We start from the raw sequence: 19508 nt of genomic DNA, 5'->3' as shown, positions 1-19508 counted from the left end.
AAGCTGCAGCCCTTTACTGTTACTGTCCAGGGGAGGGGATGTGAGTGAAGGGACTAATCTGGTTTTGTGGGAATAGCTTAAGAGTAGGAGAGTCTGGGATCAGCAGATGGATATTGGTCTAAATGGCTAAACCTCAGAGGGTCTCTATCCTGGCCCAAAAGGGTTAAGATTATTTAAATATATACTCCAGCACATCTAGCCTGAACCATCAGCCGAGATCCAACGCTCCCTGCTGACTTCCCTAGAAACAAACAGGCCAGCCCATTTTATATAAAATGCCCACAGATGCTTAGTACAGGACAGTTACCAAGGTCCTTTAATGCTTTGCAAAAAAAGTTACCTGTATTAAATGTCCAGCACATGAGATTAATTCATTATTGATCCCGTCTCATAATTATTTCCTTACTGATCCAATATGTAAATGCCCGGCCCCAGGCCGCAGAGGTGAGATTACGAAGAGTTTTCTTGTGTGAGACGTTGCTGTGTCTACTCTGCTTCTGGTATCTCTGTGTCCTCTCCACACTCAAACCGCACAAAGTCCAGCACAGACACGCCTTGGGGCTGCACGTACTGGCCCAGGGTAATGCTGGGGTCCAGCAAGAAAGGTTGGGCGAGCATTTTGGTTTCCATGTCTCCGCCAGGTTCATCCTCCAGAGATCCCACCGACAGAGGGGCCATTCCCACGACATGCTGACCCAGCCTCCGGCCTAGATCAGCAAGGTTTGACTTCTGGCTCTGCTCAGATGCTTGGCAGATCACTAAGGCACCGTATTTCCCAAGCACCATGTTAGGGAGGGAGGGATTAGCCGCTGGCAGTGCCCCGTGGACGTAAGAGCCAATGTAGTAGGTCTCTGGTACTGCCACCCACGCAGCCCTCTTGACAGCCATGTTCTCCCCTAGTTTGCCTTTAAAAACCCAAAACGAGAACAGGTTTTATTTCACAGTTAAAGGTACAGATCAGGCTGAGGGTTCTGGGACAGGGCTATTTGCTGCAGCTTTCTGCCCTCTCCCCCACTCCTTTAAGATGTCAGTTTCCTTGGTAGTTTTGCTGCTCAAGGAGCGTAAGGCTGGAGAGTTGTCTCAATATAGGTACTAGGCCTGTCCCCCTCCCGTGTATTTACAAACAGAAAACCCCTTCCTGTAAGAAAGGGAGCTTGGTTAGCTTACCGCTTATTGGAAATGTTAGGCTATTGCAGTGGTTCCCAGACTTGTTCCGCCGTTTGTGCGGGGAAAGCCCCTGGTGGGCCGGGCCGGTTTGTTTACCTGCCGTGTCTGCAGGTTCGGCCGATTGCGGCTCCCAGTGGCCGCGGTTCGCTGCTCCAGGCCCATGGGAGCGGCTGGAAGAGGTGGTCAGTACATCCTTTGGCCTGCACCGCTTCCAGCGGCTCCCATTGGCCTGGAGCAGCAAACCGAGGCCACTGGGAGCCGCGATCGGCCGAACGTGCGGATGCAGCAGGTAAAAAACCGGCCCGGCCCGCCAGGGGCTTTCCCCGCGCAAACGGCGGAGCAAGTTTGGGAACCGCTGCGTTATTGCAATGTACTGTAAGTCTAAAGGGATGCCCCACCTCAGAAAACTCCCTCTGAACTACTTTGCAGCAGTACTAGTTCTGAGAGCTTGTGAGCGGTTATAGGACAGTTCCCAGAATTTAAAGGTCCCCAGTTGGGCCTCACTGCATCCTCAGTGCTGTCAGAAACACTGGCACAAGCAGTTTCCGTGAGGCTGGAAACGGACAAGATTCATGCCAGCCAGCCCCTCTGAACACAGGATAAAAGGTGGAATCCTCTCAGGGGAAAGGGTTTCTCAGTCAATCCCACACAAGGATGATGGAAGCCACACAAACAAACGCCTCCCTGATTTCTATCTTCTAACCAGCCTCTTATACTAGAGCGCTCACCTATAGCGAGAGCCAGCTGGTCACTGAGCAAACATCCAGCAGGCCCGGTCCGCAGTTGAGAAAGCTCAGCTGCCTTCATGAAATGCTGAAAGAGACGAGAGACAACACATTACGCTGCAAGCCCCCTGACTCTAGGAGAGTAGTAGCCCCCACCTAGCTACTCCAACAGACGCCTGATGTGGTATATCCTCACACAGCACCGCCAGACGACCTCCAACTCAATCGACTTCTGTACATTGGAGATTACTCAGAACAAATTCCTCCAACACTTCAGCACATCCCCTAATTCCAACAAGGATTTTGAGACAGGATAGCTGCTTATCCCAGCAAAGTGGCTTGGCCGAATACTCATGATTGGGAAGGACGTCTTAGTCAGGCCAGCATCCGCGAGAATTCCACTTCAGTGAGATGCATTTAACGTAGTAAATCCACCTTCCCAAGGTCAACAGAAGAACTATTCCATCAACCTAGCGCTGGCTACATGGAACTTAGGTCATCTTAACGATGTTGGTCAGGGGAGTGGCTTCTTTTTTTTTTTTTTTACACTCCTGAGCGAAGTAGCTGGGTCGATCTAATTTTCTCGTGTAGATTCACTCTAAGCCTACACTCAAAGTTTTGCTGATATAGCTATGTTGGTTAGGAGTGTAAAAAAAGTTACATCCCTGAGACAACATAACTGTAACATCGAAGTCTCAGGTGTAGGTAGACCCAACTGCACTGCTAGAAGTGTGCTTCAGGCGGCCTACAGTGTGTCTCCACTAGGGGGCTCTCCCAGCATTGCTATATTGGCAAAGGCATGCAGACAAGGCCAACGTATCTCTGTGGCTCAATAGCACTTCCCTACCTCATGGAGGTGTTGGGAGGAAAATATATTATTAAAGAGTGAGAGGTGGTCAGGTAACGGGGGGAGGATATAAGTACTTTCGATAGATCTCTCTCACCTTGGTATATGTGGTTAACTGGTCTTTAGCGCCTTGATGGTGGAACATTGTCCCAGCTGCTGCTTGTTGAACTAACTGTTGAAATTTGGCATTTCTGGCCACAAAGTCTGTCTCACAATTCACCTGGTAGAGAAACAAAGCTGATTATTCTGAAGTCATTGTCTGACAGCTGCCATTCCACTTAAGGGGTGGCCGTTACAGCAGTCAGAGCTGCTATCCGGGAAGTCAGCGACAGAAATAAGCCCTCCAGCTTTTCAGAACAGGAACTCCCTGTGGCTATTACTATTCTATTTAGGACAGACTGAGGGTTTGTTCCTGCTTCTGCAGTTTAAAGGAATCCCTTTAGTATCATTCATGCCAGACATTCTCTATTAATCATGATTTGACTAGACAAATTTGTCTATTTAATATTTTAACCAAGTTAAACTCCCAGCTGCAAGATTTGAACTTATGCACACAGGCCAGCTCAAGGGATAGGGGAAGCGACTCACTCTATCCCATGAGCCCAAGGAAAGGGTCCCCCACACACTAGTGGAGGAGCTTACCTCCACCATAACTGCCGCGTTCCCCTCCCGCAGCAGCCCGATAAGGCCTTCTTTTGTCTTCCTGCCCTGTAGTTTGGAAGCTTTGCTCCATCCCTCCTTTTGGGCCTGCTCATGCAGCCAGGCTTCAGCCTTTGAAGACAAAACCAAGATGAACCCAACAAAAGTCAGTTCAGAGACTAAACTCTCTCCTAGACCTAAGCTTTGTAATACTGAAAGTGGAAAAGTCACCTCACAGGAGAGACCGTAATGGTCAGACCACGTCCTAATGGTTCCACAAAACGCAAGAAACCCAAGCCAACATGACACTGACCAGCTGTGTGGTGCTGTCACATTTGGGATAATTATTTGCAGTGCCATTATAGATATTTTGGTCCCAGAATATGAGAGAGACAAAGTAATATCTTTTATTGGACCAACTTTTGTTGATGGAAGGTACAAGCTTTTGCGCTACACAGAGTTCTTCAGGTCTGGGGAAGAAAGCAGAGCGCCTGAGCTAAATACAAGTTGGGACAGATTGTTAAGCAAGAGGAGTAACGCATGTTGGAGGTGGTCTCTTGAAATGAAGTGGGCAATTGGGGGTTAGATTCTTATGTATAAAGGGTTTGAAGTGGGCAATTAAGGGGCGCAGCAGTGAGGTGTGTTACAAATTGTTGCAATGAGCCATTATACCAGCATCCCCGTTAAGTCCATGGCTTTTGGTGGCTAGCAGAGTTATGAATTTAAGTTCCCAGGCTTGCCTTTTGAAGGTGTTGGGCAGGTTTCCCTTGGGGACAGTACCGAAAGATCAGATATGGAGTAATCACTTTGTAACAAGTTGTCCAGTGGCACCTTAAAGACTAACAGATTTATTTGGGCATAAGTTTTCGTGGGTAAAAAACCACTTCTTCAGATTTCAGAGTAACAGCCGTGTTAGTCTGTATTTGCAAAAAGAAAAGGAGTACTTGTGGCACCTTAGAGACTAACCAATTTATTTGAGCATAAGCTTTCGTGAGCTACAGCTCACTTCATCGGATGCTACCCACAAGTACTCCTTTTCTTTTCACTTCTTCAGATGCATCTGAAGAAGTGGTTTTTTACCCCCGAAAGCTTATGCCCAAATAAATCTGTTAGTCTTTAAGGTGCCACCAGACTCCTTGTTGTTTTTGTGGATGCAGATTAACACGGCTATCCCCTGATACTTTGTAAAAAGTGTTCACCCACAGGTGATATGGTGCTTTTGTCTTATACCATTTTTCGGGGCGAGTTCATTCGAGAGCTGAGTAATTGGTTTCACCCATCTAATTGTTAGGGGGGTATTTGATGCACTGGATGGGGTACAGCACATGTTACAACAGGCATATGTAGGACCCATGAATCTTGAAAGGTATGTTGGGGAGTGTTGATCATTGTAGCAGTGGAGATGTGTCTGCAGATTTTGCACCTGTTGTTCTCGCAGGGTCTGGTGCTGCTTTGAGTTGGTGTGTCCTGGTCTGTGGGGAGCTTGCTTCTAATTAAAAGTTTGCCAAGGCTGGAGGGTTGTTTGAAGGCCAGAAGAGGGGGTTCAGGAAACATTTCTTTCAGGACATGGTCCCCATCAAGTATGGGTTCTACTTGTTTGATGATAACCTGTAGCAGTTCCAGCGTGGGATAGCAGGTAACTAGGGGGGTGAAGTCAGTGTGTTTCTTTTTCTTGTATTGATGCAGGTTCTTCCAGGGTATGTGGGTGGCCCTTTCCATGATATGATCTACTTTGCTGATGAAGTGTTCTTGTTTAGCGAAGGTAAATTTAAGTGTGTTTAGGTGCGTATCCCAGACTTTCTCTTTGGAGCAAATTGTGTGGTAACTGAGTGGCCGCAGATAACAGATTTTTTTGGTGTGTCTGGGGTGGTTGCTTTGCATGGTGATCAGTGGCTTCTTGTATAGCATTGTTAGTAGGATCCCACTGTTGAAGCTGACTGTGGTGTCCAGGAAGCTGATGTTGGTGTGGGTGTGCTCTAGAGAGAGTTTGATGGATGAGTGGTGGGTGCTGAAGTTGTGGTGGAAATTTAAGGGAATTTAGATCTTTGCCCAGAGGATGAAAATATAATCCAAGTACCTCAGGTATATTGTTCGTTTTGTGGTGCACTTTTCCAGAAATTCCTCCTTGAGGTGATCCATGAAGAGGATGGTAAAGTCGGAAGCCACACCAGTACCCCTTGCTGTTCCCCTGGTTTGGACAGTGTTGTTAAATGTGATGTTCTTGGGAGCGAGGATGACATCGATGAGTTTGGCAATATGTTTTGAGTGGATTTCCAAACATCCCTAATACATACAAGATAATGCACAACGTCTTCTTTCTGACCTTCTGCCCCTGATCTACTTATGCCTTGAGAGCAGGAAACTAAATTCCCCATGCATCTTTCTGTGTCAGCTTGTACAGCTATAGAGATCACAACATTATCCAGACCTTTCTAAAAATCAAGACCTTGATGATCAATTTCCGTCGGAGAGAGTCCTACATAATGATTACAACAGAAACGCAATTAAACCTATTACCTTGGTATCTATGCACCATCTCCTTTACTATGGACTGAGGTAAGTAAGAGAAACCACTCAGTTTTAAATATATCCTTCCTTTGTTTTTATACACCTGCATGCAGTGAGTTGCCCTCCCTCTCCAAAGTAGAGATTCCAGTCTCATCTCATTCAGATTAACATTTTGAAAGAAGCTAAGGGAGTTAGGTACCCAAATCCCACTGACATTCAGTGCAACGTCAGGGTGAAGTCCAAGCAGCTCTCACCTGTTTGGAGTCGCCACTGAACTTCTCTAAGGCTGTCTTACAATTCACGAAGGAATAACCGGTTTTCTTCCTGAGCTTCACCAGCAGCTCCTTATCCGCTGCAAATGCACGGAGACCAGCGTGAAAGAGACAAACCAGCCGCCGGGAAACGACCTGCCAGCAGGGAGGAGATAGAGTTGAAGTCACCTGCATGCTCAAGCCAGGGGGTAAGGAACAGCCTCACGCATGCGCTCAAAGCCCAGCCCTGCTGTCTACCTCAGCGTTGACGGAGGTCAGCCCCCTACCCTGTAACCCCTTCCTCTCATTTGCTCCCCAAGGCTCCATGCGCCTTACTGCCTCCCTCCCACCCTGCTGCTCGTTGATGCACAGGCTCAGGAGGGGCCCTCGGCCTGGGGCAGCACGTGGCTGCAGTGACAGCCCCGGGACGCCTCATCCCAGGGGTCGCCCGGCGCCTCCCACTCGCGGGGGGGGGGGGCCTACCCCGAGTCGGGAACCCAGGCGTCCTGCCCCGCCCCAGGAGCCAGGATAGGCTAGAGGGGGAGGGGCGCACAGGGGAGCCGAGGGGCTGGGACCAGCTCGCGGGGGAGGGGCAAGGACCCAACCCCTCCCCCCTCACCGGCCGCGGTCGGGCCCCCCCGCGCAGGGGGCCGCAAACTCCGGTCAGCGCCGCCCGCTGCATCCTGGGGCCGGCCGCCACGGCGCGCACGTTATACGTCACACGCCGCGCAGCCTATAGGCGCCGGCGCGAGCCGCCAGCCCAAGGGCGCGTGCGCAAGAGGGGCCTCCGCCACCCCACCGACCGCGTCGGCGCCGTGAAGCCTCGCGCAGCCGATTGGCCGTCGCGGAGGGTGACGACGGAAGCCAATGGCAGGGAGGCGGGGGAGGAAACGAGCCGTTTCATTGGCGGCTGGAGCAGGGAGGGCGGGACAACGGACCTTCTGTTCATTTACATCTCCCACCCCCAAAGGCTACCCTGCCCCCCTCCTCCCTGTACCTCCAGCCCATGCCCCTCCCACCTGGGGAACCCAGGAGTCCTGCTTCCCCTCCCCTCCCCAAGCCAGGAATGGAACCCAGGAGTCCTGCCTCCCAGACCCTCCCTCATTGGCCTCCCCTCCCAGGATTGCCCCGAAGGCCAGCCATAGAACCCAGGAGTCCTGCCTCCCCTCCCCCAGCCAGGAATGGAACCCAGGAGTCCTGCCTCCCCTCCCAGGATTGCCCCGAAGGCCAGCCATAGAACCCAGGAGTCCGGCCTCCCCTCCCCCAGCCAGGAATGGAACCCAGGAGTCCTGCCTCCCAGACCCTCCCTCATTGGCCTCCCCTCCCAGGATTGCCCCGAAGGCCAGCCATAGAACCCAGGAGTCCGGCCTCCCCTCCCCCAGCCAGGAATGGAACCCAGGAGTCCTGCCTCTCCTCCCAGGATTGCCCCGAAGGCCAGCCATAGAACCCAGGAGTCCTGCCTCCCCTCCCCCAGCCAGGAATGGAACCCAGGAGTCCTGCCTCCCCTCCCAGGATTGCCCCGAAGGCCAGCCATAGAACCCAGGAGTCCTGCCTCCCCTCCCCCAGCCAGGAATGGAACCCAGGAGTCCTGCCTCTCCTCCCAGGATTGCCCCGAAGGCCAGCCATAGAACCCAGGAGTCCGGCCTCCCCTCCCCCAGCCAGGAATGGAACCCAGGAGTCCTGCCTCTCCTCCCAGGATTGCCCCGAAGGCCAGCCATAGAACCCAGGAGTCCTGCCTCCCCTCCCCCAGCCAGGAATGGAACCCAGGAGTCCTGCCTCCCCTCCCAGGATTGCCCCGAAGGCCAGCCATAGAACCCAGGAGTCCGGCCTCCCCTCCCCCAGCCAGGAATGGAACCCAGGAGTCCTGCCTCCCAGACCCTCCCTCATTGGCCTCCCCTCCCAGGATTGCCCCGAAGGCCAGCCATAGAACCCAGGAGTCCGGCCTCCCCTCCCCCAGCCAGGAATGGAACCCAGGAGTCCTGCCTCTCCTCCCAGGATTGCCCCGAAGGCCAGCCATAGAACCCAGGAGTCCTGCCTCCCCTCCCCCAGCCAGGAATGGAACCCAGGAGTCCTGCCTCCCCTCCCAGGATTGCCCCGAAGGCCAGCCATAGAACCCAGGAGTCCTGCCTCCCCTCCCCCAGCCAGGAATGGAACCCAGGAGTCCTGCCTCTCCTCCCAGGATTGCCCCGAAGGCCAGCCATAGAACCCAGGAGTCCGGAGGCCCTATCCTCTACCTGTGCTCTCCCCTTCATGACCAATTAACCCTAGAAAGGGAGGGTGCAGCAAAGCCTGGCCCATAGCATGCTGGGGGCCAACTGCTCATTGCCCTGCTGGAGTCATATCAGCCCCGTGTAACACACTCAGGTTGCCTGCAGGGTGGAGAGAATCGGTGCAAGTCCTCTTGCCTCAGCTCTTCCCGTGTGCGTTGTGACAAAACCCGCCTGCTATACACACAGACATGCCCGTTTGATAGAGCCCCAAGGCTTTCTCCCGGAAGGGAACATTTCTATGTAGTTTTAAGGTAGGTAGTCAGGTTCCAGAGTAGCAGCCGTACTAGTCTATGTTTGCAAAAAGAAAAGGAGTACTTGTGGCACCTTAGAGACTTGGAAAGCACCACCCATGAGGGGTAAAAGTGAAGGGTGTACACAGGGGTAGCTGACACTGATCAGCAGCCAAGAAAGTGCCCCTCCTCCCTGGAAAGTGGCTGGGCGTGGGGCAGAGGCTGAGGGCAGTTCCTACAGCACGTGCAACCTTTAAGACACTGAGTGCTCACGCATCTATTTCTACTTAAATAAAACCCAAGGGAGAGCCTTCATTACCTCTTGAGAGAAGAAATGTATCCTGCACATAAGCAGAGCTGCATTGCCACCTAGAGGTCCAGAGCCTAACCCAAGACAACGTGTGGTTGTACAAAATGGTTTGTAGAACTCTTTTTCCCATCCCCACAATTCCCAAGGAGGCGTGACACATGAAATATACCTTTAATTCAAATATGAAAGCAATGAAAAAAATATATTTAGCCAAATTATAGGAACAAGGCACCGTGGTGTCTCTTAAGAGACGTTTAATGCTCTTGGTGGTTTCAAGTCACTTGGCTTGCTTCAGTGGCAGAAGGGAATTTGGCTTGGAAGGCCAGGGTTCCAGGGATGGGCCTAAAACAGCCATCCTCTTAAAGATCTTGGCTTTTAAAACTTCCACTGACAGTAAGAAACTCTGTCTCCAGGTCTGGGGCAAAGCTAAAACCGAGCTTCTCTCCCCAGCTTGAGGGTGGTGGTGGTAACATCTTGGGTCCATATTGCCGGCAGAACGGAAGAATCTGGCCCTCTGCATCCTTAGCTAGGCAGAGTCAGCACCCATGCTGTGTACTCCATTTTGGCTGCTGGTGGCTCACTCAGCTGGGATCACGGCTCTCAGTTTGGAAAAGCCAAAGGCCATGTTGTGTCTGTCCCTTTCCAGCCAGGGAGAAAGGTATGCCCTAACCTCAGCTATTCTGCTTGCTGGTGACTCTATATATGTTAATATTCTCATTGTCATCTCTATAGGCCAGTTCTGAAGTGAAGTGCAGCGGGAGCAGCGCCTCGTAGAACACATCTGTGCTGTGCTCCTGCCGCATTTTGGAAGACAGGTAGATGGTTGAATGAGGGCCACAGAGGTGCTGGAGGGTCTTGATTAGCAAAGGGTACATGTCTTTCAGGTAGACTATGTCTGCGCCCAGGATGAAGTCATAGTCTCTCAGGAACTCCTTGTGGTCCAGACCCCAAGACAGAGCACAAACTTTGGCCCGAGCCGAATGCTCTGCTGGCACATTCTTTTGGACGTTCTCCTGTATCTGCTCCAAAGCCAGAGGGAGATCTGTGATGGTTACATCTCCTCCTGGAAAAGACAAGAGCAACCCAGAAGGCATGGGTGTTGGTTAGGAGAATCAAACCCTCCCGGTATGCATTATCCAGACGTTGCAGGATTTTCATTGGCTTCCCGGATGCACGACCATGCAACAGACCCATTTGTCCCATCCCCAGGCTGTCTATACATACTAGCTAACGCAGGGATAGAGGAGGCCCAGCACGCTGAGCCTGCAGCTGCCATCCTCTTTAACCTACAGGCTGTACTAAATATGGGGACAGCTGTAATCTTTGCCACCCTGTATGCAGATGAGGCCCTTGTACTTCCACGAAGCTGCTGATTCCATCTTTATATTAGCAAAGTTGGGCACACCTGTGAGCTTTCGCTAGCAGGCCAGTTAAAAAAAACAATCAATAGGTCTCTCTGTACAGCGTGTCTGCATCAGGTCCCATTTAGGGAGTTAGACTATGGCGATAGGTAGTTTAGAAATGCCACAGATCAGATGCATGACTACCCCCCCCCCCGCCCCCATGCTTCAGCTCAGCTGTCAAGCAACTGTACCTACCGAGCAGGGTGGCAAGGATGCCAACGATGCCCGTCCCAGCGCCCAGCTCAATCACCTTCTTGCCCCGGAAGTTGAGCTTCTGCTTCTCAAAATATTTACACAGGGTTAAAGCCTTCAGCACAGAGACACAGATGGAGAATGGGGCCATCCAGTGGTATACAGGACAAGAGAACAAAAGCATAAGGGAGACAGATCCTCTTGCACTGACTCTTAATTGACAGATTTAGGGAGAAACTTCCCCTCCAGAGTGGTTATTTCTTAATGACCTGTTACAGGGCTTCTTGCACCTGCCTTTGAAGTATTGGCCACTGACAAAGATGGGATTCTGAATTAGATGGGCCACAGGTTGAAGTGAGCTGTAGCTCACGAAAGCTTATGCATCCGATGAAGTGAGCTGTAGCTCACGAAAGCTTATGCTCAAATAAATTGGTTAGTCTCTAAGGTGCCACAAGTACTCCTTTTCTTTTTGCGAATACAGACTAACACAGCTGTTACTCTGAAACCTAAAATAGACAGGATTTGCAGCTGAAGAACAGGAACTTTGGGGTAGACAGAGGAACAGTTGAGAGGCTACAGCTTCCCAAGGCCAGGGACATCTCCGGAGCCACACAGAGAGCCCCCACTTTATCTGATGAACCTGCTGCTCCCCATGAATGGGGGCACCAAGACGCCCTACAGGCACTGGGGGACACACCTCCACTTTGTGCTGAGCCCCCACCAGTCCCCACTCCGTGTGCTGTGGGATGCCCCATCCCCAGAGCTCAAAGGTTTCCAGCCAACTCCCACGTTCCAGCTCTCCCCACCTCCTTGCCAAACATCCTATCTCCCCCGCACTTTCCCCCTCCATCCCTGCTCCCACCACCTCCAAGCCAGCCCTCCCCAGAGCCTCCTAATCTCGCAGCTAATCCTCCCCCTGCACTTTAGGGCATCCACCCCCCCCCACACACACACTGCATCCATCTCCCAATCCCCCCTGCACCCAGCCCCCACATTTCACCCGCCCTCCCCACCGGGCTCCTCTGCACCCTGCCCCTCACCGCCTCCCAGACGGGCGCTGCCACCCCGAGCCGGCCCCCGTGGTGCTGGGCGATGGTTAACACGTGGCCGCAGAAGCTGAAGCAGGTCTCCTCGGGGAAGTCGTCGGCGAAGAGCCCGACCTCCCGGGGGAACACGGCCTCCAGCCCCTCGGGGGCGGCCTCCGGCGGCTCCCGGCCCGCCACCGCCCCGCCGACCTCCACGTGGCAGAAAGGCGGCTGCCTGGACGCAGCCATCTTGAGGCGCCCCCGCCCCCTGATTGGATAGGCGGGGCCAACCTGCTGCTCCCATTGGAGGATGGGCTCCGGGGGGGAGGAGCCTAGCCCTGCTCACCTGGGGCAGGTGAGCGGTCCATCATGGGCTGCTGCCGTTTCTAGGCATTTGTTTCCATGGGGCGTCATCACTGGCATCCAAGTGACTTGGGACATCGAAGGGCCGGGCCTGGCCAGCCCCACTGCCCCGAGAAGTAGCAGCTGAGTGGGGCACAGAGAGGGGAAGGGCCCTTGCGACATTGGCATCCACTTATTATTAATTATGATCATGGTAGCGACAAGGAGACACAGACCAGGATCGCATTGGGCTAGGTGCTGTACAAGCACCGACCAAAAGACGCTCTTTTCCCTAGGGAGCTTACAATCTATTTTCCATCAGCTGCACGGTCAGCCCTGAATGTTCAAAAATCAAAAGTCACCCCTTCCCTGCTCCCCAAAAATCATGATATTGGCTTAAAAATCACAAGAATGTTTTCACAAAATAGAAAACATTGTGTTCTTTTTATTTGCCTTCTGGCTTCTGAGTCTTTTGGTTACTCTCGGAGCACAATCTCTTCATCCAAAGGCGTTGGAAAATTGCTTTTCTCAGAATCATAGAATTGGAAAGGACCTCGATATGTCATCTAGTCCAGTCTCCTGCACTCATGGCAGGACTAAATATTATTTAGACCATCCCTGACAGGTGTTTGTCTAACCTGCTCTTAAACATCTCCAATGATGGAGATTCCACCACCTCCCTGAGCAATTTATTCCAGTGCTTCACCACCCTGACAGTCCAACCTAAACCGCCCTTGCTGCAATTTAAGCCCATTGCTTCTTGTCCTATCCTCAGAGGTTAAGAAGAACAATTGTTCTCCCTCCTCCTTGTCACAACTTTTTATGTACCTGAAAACTGTTATCATGTCCCCTCTCAGTCTTCTCTTCTCCAGACTAAACAAACCCAATTTCTTCAATCTTCTCTCATAGGTCATGATTTCTAGACCTTTAATAATTTTTGTTGCTCTTCTCTGGACTTTCTCCAGTTTGTCCACACCTTTCCTGAAATGTGGTGCCCAGAACTAGACAGAATACTCCAGCCTAATCAGTGTGGAGTAGAGCGGGAGAATTACTTGTCATGTCTGGCTTACAACATTCCTGCTAATACAACCCAGAATGATGTTCGCTTTTTTTGCAACAGTGTTACACTGTTGACTCATGTTTAGCTTATGATCCACTTAGGGTGACCAGATGTCCCAATTTTATAAGGACAGTCCCGATTTTTGGGTCTTTTTCTTATATCGGCTCCTATTACCTCCCACCCCCGTCCCGATTTTTCACACTTGCAGTCTGGTCACCCTAGATCCACTATGACCCCCAGATCCCTTTCCACAGTACTCCTTCCTAGACAGTTATTTCTCATTTTGACAGGTTTCAGAGTAGCAGCCGTGTGAGTCTGTTTCCATAAAAAGAAAAGGAGGACTTGTGGCACCTTAGAGACTAGCAAATTTATTAGAGCATAAGCTTTCGTGAGCTACAGCTCACTTCATCGGATGTGTGCAGCTGATTGTTCCTTCCTAAGTGGAGTACTTTGCATTTCTCTGTATGGAATTTCATCCTATTTACTTCAAACCATTTCTCCAGTTTGTCCAGATCCTTCTGAATTATAATCTTATCCTCCAAAGCAGTAGTTCTCAATCGGGGTCCGGGGCCCACTAGGGTGCCTCAAGCAGGGTGTTTTTTGTTTTGTTTTGTTTTTTTTTTGTGGGGGGGGTGGCTCCAAGCAGGGCCAGCATTAGACTCGCTGCGGCCCAAGGCAGAAAGCCGAAGCCTCACTGCATGGGGCTGAAGCCCTGGTCCCTGAGCCCCGTCACCCAGGGCTGAAGCTGGAGTCTGAGCAATGTAGCTTTGTGGGGGCCCCTGCGGCGCGGGGGCCCCTGCGGATTGGGGGCCCCAGGCAATTGACCTGCTTGCTACCCCGCTAATGCCGGCCCTGGCTTTTATATGCAGAAAACCGGTGATTATGGCACAAGTGGGCCGTGGAGTTTTTTATAGCATGTTGGAGGAGTGGGGGGGCTCAGAAAGAAAAAAGTTGAGAACCTCTGCTCCAAAGCACTTGCAACCCCTCCCAGCTTGGTATTGTCCGCAAACATTATAAATGTACTCTCTATGTCATCATCTAGATCATTGATGATGATATTGAATAGAACCGGACCCAGAACTGATCCCTGCAGGACCCAACTCGTTATGTCCTTCCAGCATGACTGTGAACCACTGATAACTACTGTCTGAGAATGGTGTTCCAACCAGTTATGCACCCACCTTATAGTAGCTCCATCGAGATCTCCTCTCCCCACCCCCCCCCCCAGCAGTGAAAGCTGAATGTCGCCTGCAATCTCTTGATTCTAGTAGTTGGAAGTTTAAGACCAACACCAAGTATCATGAGACTCATGATTAAATTGCAAGAGTCGGCAACGCCGCACCTGCAATTGCATTAGAGGCATGAGTACGCCGATTGGCCCCAGATGTTCAGTTTGCAGGGACCAAAATGCATGTGTAAATTGCACCTGTGAAGAAATGGGGATGTTGGCGGTGCCATCCTTTTGAATGGCCCCCTTAAACACAGGGAGTCTGTAGCAGCACCAGGAAGAGAGCCCCCAATCTCCTGATCCCACTCTACTGCCCAATGCACAAGACCTCCTACCTTTCTCATGCAGCAGAGAAGAAGAGGAAACAGAGGGAGGCAAGGCTCATTTTGCCCTGTTTTAAAGCACAGAGTGGTTGGCAGAGCCAGGAATTGAAGCTTGATCTTCCCAGTCCCTTAACCACAAGGTTGTCATTCCTTTCTAACACGGCTGCCAGCTCACGCAGGTGATGTGACTGTGGTTTTGTGGCGATGTTAATCCAAGTATCAGAGGGGTAGCTGTGTTCATCCGTATCCACAAAAACAACGAGGAGTCTGGTGGCGCCCTAAAGTCAAACAGATTTATTTGGGCATAAGCTTTTGTGGGTAAAAAAACCCCACTTCTTCAGATGCATGGAGTGAAAATTACAGATGCAGGCATAATATATACTGATATTTATATATTTGTAATATATTTATGCCTGCATCTGTAATTTTCACTCCATGCATCTGAAGAAGTGGGGTATTTTTACCCACGAAAGCTTATGCCCAAATAAATCTGTTCGTCTTTAGGGCGCCACTGGACTCCTCGTTGTTTTTGATGTTAATCAACAGAGTCTGTGGGGTTCTCCCTCCGCATCCTCCTCTTGAAATTCAACAGCACAGAGACTCCGAAAAGGCAGGAGGCTCTGGCTTTGGAGCTGGGATGAAAGTGTTGGCCTGGAGCTGACAGGTATCTATGCTAATGCGTTATGGATGAGATTTCCAAAACTGTCTTGGGAATGTGGCTTCTCAAGTCCCATTGGCAGGGGCACTAGTGGAAGAGGGGGGCCTCACCTTATTTAGGGATACATCTGAACTTTGGGATGTTTATCTGAAGCGTCACTCGCGGTCCTCAGACCCATTTCTGTGTGACTCGGATCAGAGAGCAGGAACCGCACACTACCTGCGACATCTCATTCTCCAGGGGAAGCCACCCACGTCCTCTGCTGAGCCATGGCGGGGGATAATGCCACCACTCGACGCACATTGCAGTTAAATGTTAACCCAGCAGGGCAATGCTTAGGGACCCCTGCTTCCAAACAGCCAGCCCGGCTTGTTTGGGTGATATAATTCGGTCAGTTAAACAGCCAGGGAGCTAATGATCAGCTACCCTCTAGGCCTCTAGCCTCATAGTAGATCCCACGTGACAGCTGGATCCTCATTGTTTTCCCATGCTTACCAGGGACGTCTGTTCTAGGCTCAGCCCACACTCTCACAGCATCCCATGTCTGTCCAGTGAGAGACACACCCACAATCTCTGCAGATCACGGTGGTACCCAGGGCTAACTACATTGGGGTGCTTTCCCCATCTGCAGGCTCTGTTCCAGTCACACATCCCAGGTTCACGGTGCAAATCACTTCCTGGTCTTTATGCTACGGAGAGTGCATCCTAAATCCCACATGCCAGCACCAAACTCATCTTGTATCTGGTGAGGACATTTAGTTCTGTGTAATGAGATCTGAATTAATGTTGTCTAGTGCTGGGAAAGTGGCTTGATGGGGGCTTATCACGGAAGGAATCAGAACTGGGGATGGGGTCGGTGTCAAACTCTCTGACTGGGTAACAGGATTTGCTGCTTCTTCAAGAGAGGACACAGCCCTGGGCATCAGTCCCGGGAACAAGAGACCTGGATCAGACCCCTAGTCCATCTAGCCCTGTAGCCTGTCTCTGACAGGGGCCAGCACCGGATGCACCAAAGGACGGTATAAGAAACCCACAGTAGCAGATGTGGGCTAATCTGCCTCCCACATTAGGTCTTATCCTGATCTCTATAGCTAGCGGCTTAAGCCTGAAGTGTGAGGTTTGATATCCCTTCCATATTCTTGTTATGAATTCTTGCTGAATCTTGCCAACTTTTGGCCTCAACAACATCCAGTGATCATGAGTTCCATAGGCTAAGTGCACACGGTGTGAAAAAAATTATTTCTTTTAATCCGTGATGACATTTCCATCTTTTAGCTTAATTAAATGTCTCCTTATTCTTGTGCTATGAGACAGGGAGAACAGCAGCTAGCTCCCAATCTACCTTCTCTAGACCAGTCATTATTTATAGTTTCCCCTTTTATCTAAAGTAAATAGAGACCAGGGACCAGTTTGCAGGCACATGCCTCTGGGCAAGCCAACAGGGTTTACAATTTGCAACCCAAAGACTTCCTAAACTCTCATGTGCCTCTTGCTACGCCTGCCATGTGTGGCTGAGCAATCTTGAGAGCCGTCCAAAGTGGGGAGCAGTGGGGAGAAGGAGCTGAATTCCCCATTCTTTCTTTCCCTTTGTAGAGCTGGGGAATAGCAATGGCTGAGCGAGACCAGCCCAGGCTTCATCAGGTCAGCGTTGAGAGCAAACAGAAGTCCCGGTACTGTTTCTGCTAGCTTGCAAACACACCGACGCCGTCACTAGAGAGACCCCTGCCGCCCTTGTGTTCGCTCACCCACAGCTTCTTGGAGCACACGAGGCTGATGGTCGTACGAGGGTCCGTTACTCTTTAACTACGTCCTTTTCGCTTCTTGACGGAGGAGCCAGGCTCCTTATTCACTGGCCCCGAAGTGCGTCAGAGCCACGGGTCGCTGGAGTGTCCTGCAGCAGCTCTTTGGCTGCTAACGCTTCTGTCGCTAATGTGGGTGGTAAGCTTGTGCCAGTGGCCACGGCCATGGTGCCAATGAAAAACCCACGTTACAGGAAACCCAGGACTGCCAACTTCTTGTAGGTGCTGTGGTTAGGCAGGGGAAAGTTTCCTAATGTTCCCTGGGGATTCTGCAGACTCCATGAGAAACACAGGCTCAAGGCGCCAGGTGCCTTTCCTTGTCAGTCAATGGCTCAGGGCTCTCCCTGGCTACATTAGCAGCCTGAGTTTAGCTTCTTGTGGGCTACCCATGCAGTTGGGCTCCCCACATTTGGGTGCCTGGAAAGCCACTGTGCGGTTTGCCTGTGAATTATGGTGTCTGCTCAAGGGAAGCTCGGTTCAGCACAGCAGATGTTGTTAAGAACCGAGGTACATTGTGGGACATGCTGAGAAAGTGACTCTCTTGTCACCGGCAGTGTTCCAACAGGGCTATGGGATGGAGTGGGATGGGATTTGGGCGAGTCTCAAGGGAAACTCCAGAAAACTTCCAGAACCTCACAAAGAGTGTCCAGGCCGGAGGTTGATCGCTCATCGGCTCAAGGATGCGAAAAGGAAGCAGCCACCTTCTCCATCACGATTCAGCTGCTTTATGGGGGTGCAGGGGTGGGGCAGCGCCTGTCTTCCCAGATTTGCCCAATCTGATGAGCACTCCGTGCCTCACTGCCCCGTGTTTCTACGTTGGCCCAGGTCCCATGGCCCCCGCTTCCTCTGCACCTTGTGCAAGGAGCATTTCCCGTAGAGGGCGTGCCTCTTCCACGCTACCATGGGCCCTTTGCCCAAAACGCCTTTCTCTGAACGGAAGCCCTGCTTTCGAGTCCAGCAACACGAACAGCCAGGAAGTGCCCCACATCTGCACTGGATTCTAGGATCTCGCAGAGTCTGTGAATGCTCTCTACCCATGAGTCACCTCAGTTACCATGAAGTAGAGGAGGATACCATTTTGACCACAAAGGCTTGTTGCACAACCCCACAGCTGGTGAGTTCCCGTTCCTGTCAATATGTCAGGACTCCTCGAATGCTGAGGCTACCCTTCTTCTTCCAGGAAGCCCCAAAAACTACAGCAAAAGGCCTCGGATGAAGTTCTGAGAGAGGAAGAAACTTCCCGTCTGGGTCCCATCAGAGAGATCACAAGAAAGATGTGGGGTTATGGCAAAATCCATCCCATGACAATGTGGTTCTCCTGGCAATGGAAGGCTTGTGCAAGGACCCCGAAAAGGAAGACCAGTTTGGTATAGCAACCAGGTAACTCCCTTATCCACAGTTAAATGTTCCTGTCATACACGCACACAGAAATGATCGTCTTCAGAGCATCCCAGGCTGGGCCACAAGTCTCTCTGCTGTACAGTGCACCTGTTTGCTTCTGCTGCAATGTCATAAAAGCTGCTCAGGGTGACAGCCATGTGGGGAGGAGAGGGATTGATGGGGAGCCCCTATATATCCTTGGGAAAGCAGAAAGAGAAATTTATTTCTTCCCATATCCATCAGGCTGGAGCAGCCCCATGTATCGGCCCTGAGACACCCGAGAGGGGAGACGACAGAGCTGGGAAGATGGCTGGGGAGATAATTTCAACCTGTTCTCAAATGCCTACCTACTTCGGAGCTGGGACTTCCCCACAGACATGGGAACACTGAATTTCCCCGTTGGATCAGCCCACTGGTCCATCTAGTTCAGTGCCCTGACTCTAACCATGCTTAATACTTGATACCACAGGAGAAAGTGTCACACACATACAAAACGCACCTAGCCATTTGTACAAAATTCCTTCCTGACCCTGCTGTGATCAGTCTGTGCCCCACTGTAGCATGAGAGTTGGTTACTCCACTCTTCTCACAACTGCAAACTTTGACTTAGCCCACAAAATTCTGTCACATCACCGCTGTTAGTAATGAGAATCCTAGATCCTCTGTGTGGATTTCAAGAGAACACTGCAAAAGTTGCCCCATCTCAAACACTTCCTGCTTTAGGAGCCAGGATATCATTTTTGTGCCCAGTGCACCAGTATTTCACCATGGATGAATTTGTACTGGGACTGATGAGAAATAATTGGGAATCACCCAGTTTGAGCCCTGCACCCTGTTTGGATAGAACCAGCATTTAATTAACTTTGAAGCCAGGGTGGTACGGAACGTGCCATTTCAGGATGAAACGTCCAGCGCAGAACCATGCAGACTACGCAATTCCTCCTGCCTGGATTCCCAGTACAGTGGTGTGCACCAACCCCAATGTGTATTCGTGTCCCTCTGACACACCAAGAGACACTCAGCAGGTTGCTTTTCAGAGCCTCAGAGGGCAGAAATGAGCTCTGTCAGATCCTGGTTATTTAAAAAGAATTAAATAAAGCTGCTTTCGAGATTGTCTGCCAGGTATATGGCACATCTGGGCTCGGGCAGTG

General features: G+C 51.2%; 2 protein-coding genes across 2 annotated transcripts; both read right to left on the bottom strand.

Annotated features, from left to right (window-relative positions):
• Positions 1–293: 293 nt before the first annotated feature.
• Positions 294–6894, bottom strand: TSFM (Ts translation elongation factor, mitochondrial). The gene is made up of 6 exons (XM_084610055.1): positions 6757–6894; positions 6141–6293; positions 3382–3510; positions 2837–2959; positions 1896–1980; positions 294–905 (listed from the first exon to the last, which is right to left on the bottom strand). Exons 1-6 carry the CDS (start codon positions 6817–6819, stop codon positions 487–489), a joined length of 972 nt encoding a protein of 323 aa, XP_084466181.1. The 5' UTR covers positions 6820–6894; the 3' UTR covers positions 294–486.
• A 2208-nt stretch (positions 6895–9102) lies between these two features.
• Positions 9103–11824, bottom strand: EEF1AKMT3 (EEF1A lysine methyltransferase 3). Its single transcript, XM_084610064.1, has 3 exons — positions 11583–11824; positions 10546–10657; positions 9103–10010 (listed from the first exon to the last, which is right to left on the bottom strand). Exons 1-3 carry the CDS (start codon positions 11814–11816, stop codon positions 9619–9621), a joined length of 738 nt encoding a protein of 245 aa, XP_084466190.1. The 5' UTR covers positions 11817–11824; the 3' UTR covers positions 9103–9618.
• Positions 11825–19508: the final 7684 nt, after the last annotated feature.

This window comes from Lepidochelys olivacea, assembly GCF_965140295.1.
Source record: "Lepidochelys olivacea isolate rLepOli2 genome assembly, chromosome: 20".
In the NCBI taxonomy this organism is placed as follows: domain Eukaryota; kingdom Metazoa; phylum Chordata; order Testudines; family Cheloniidae; genus Lepidochelys; species Lepidochelys olivacea.
Note: the sequence above shows the minus strand (reverse complement) of the source record. Positions and strands in the feature narration are given on the sequence as shown.

Coding starts and splice junctions, on each gene's coding strand:
- TSFM (XM_084610055.1), bottom strand. CDS start 6,819: ATGCAGCGGGCGGCGCTGACCGGAGTTTGCGGCCCCCTGCGCGGGGGG. Junction 3,511..6,140: donor TCAGTGGCGACTCCAAACAG/GTGAGAGCTGCT, acceptor TTGTCTTCAAAG/GCTGAAGCCTGGCTGCATGA. Junction 2,960..3,381: donor ACGCGGCAGTTATGGTGGAG/GTAAGCTCCTCC, acceptor TTTCTCTACCAG/GTGAATTGTGAGACAGACTT.
- EEF1AKMT3 (XM_084610064.1), bottom strand. CDS start 11,816: ATGGCTGCGTCCAGGCAGCCGCCTTTCTGCCACGTGGAGGTCGGCGGG. Junction 10,658..11,582: donor CAGCGCCCGTCTGGGAGGCG/GTGAGGGGCAGG, acceptor TCTGTGCTGAAG/GCTTTAACCCTGTGTAAATA. Junction 10,011..10,545: donor CATCCTTGCCACCCTGCTCG/GTAGGTACAGTT, acceptor TGTCTTTTCCAG/GAGGAGATGTAACCATCACA.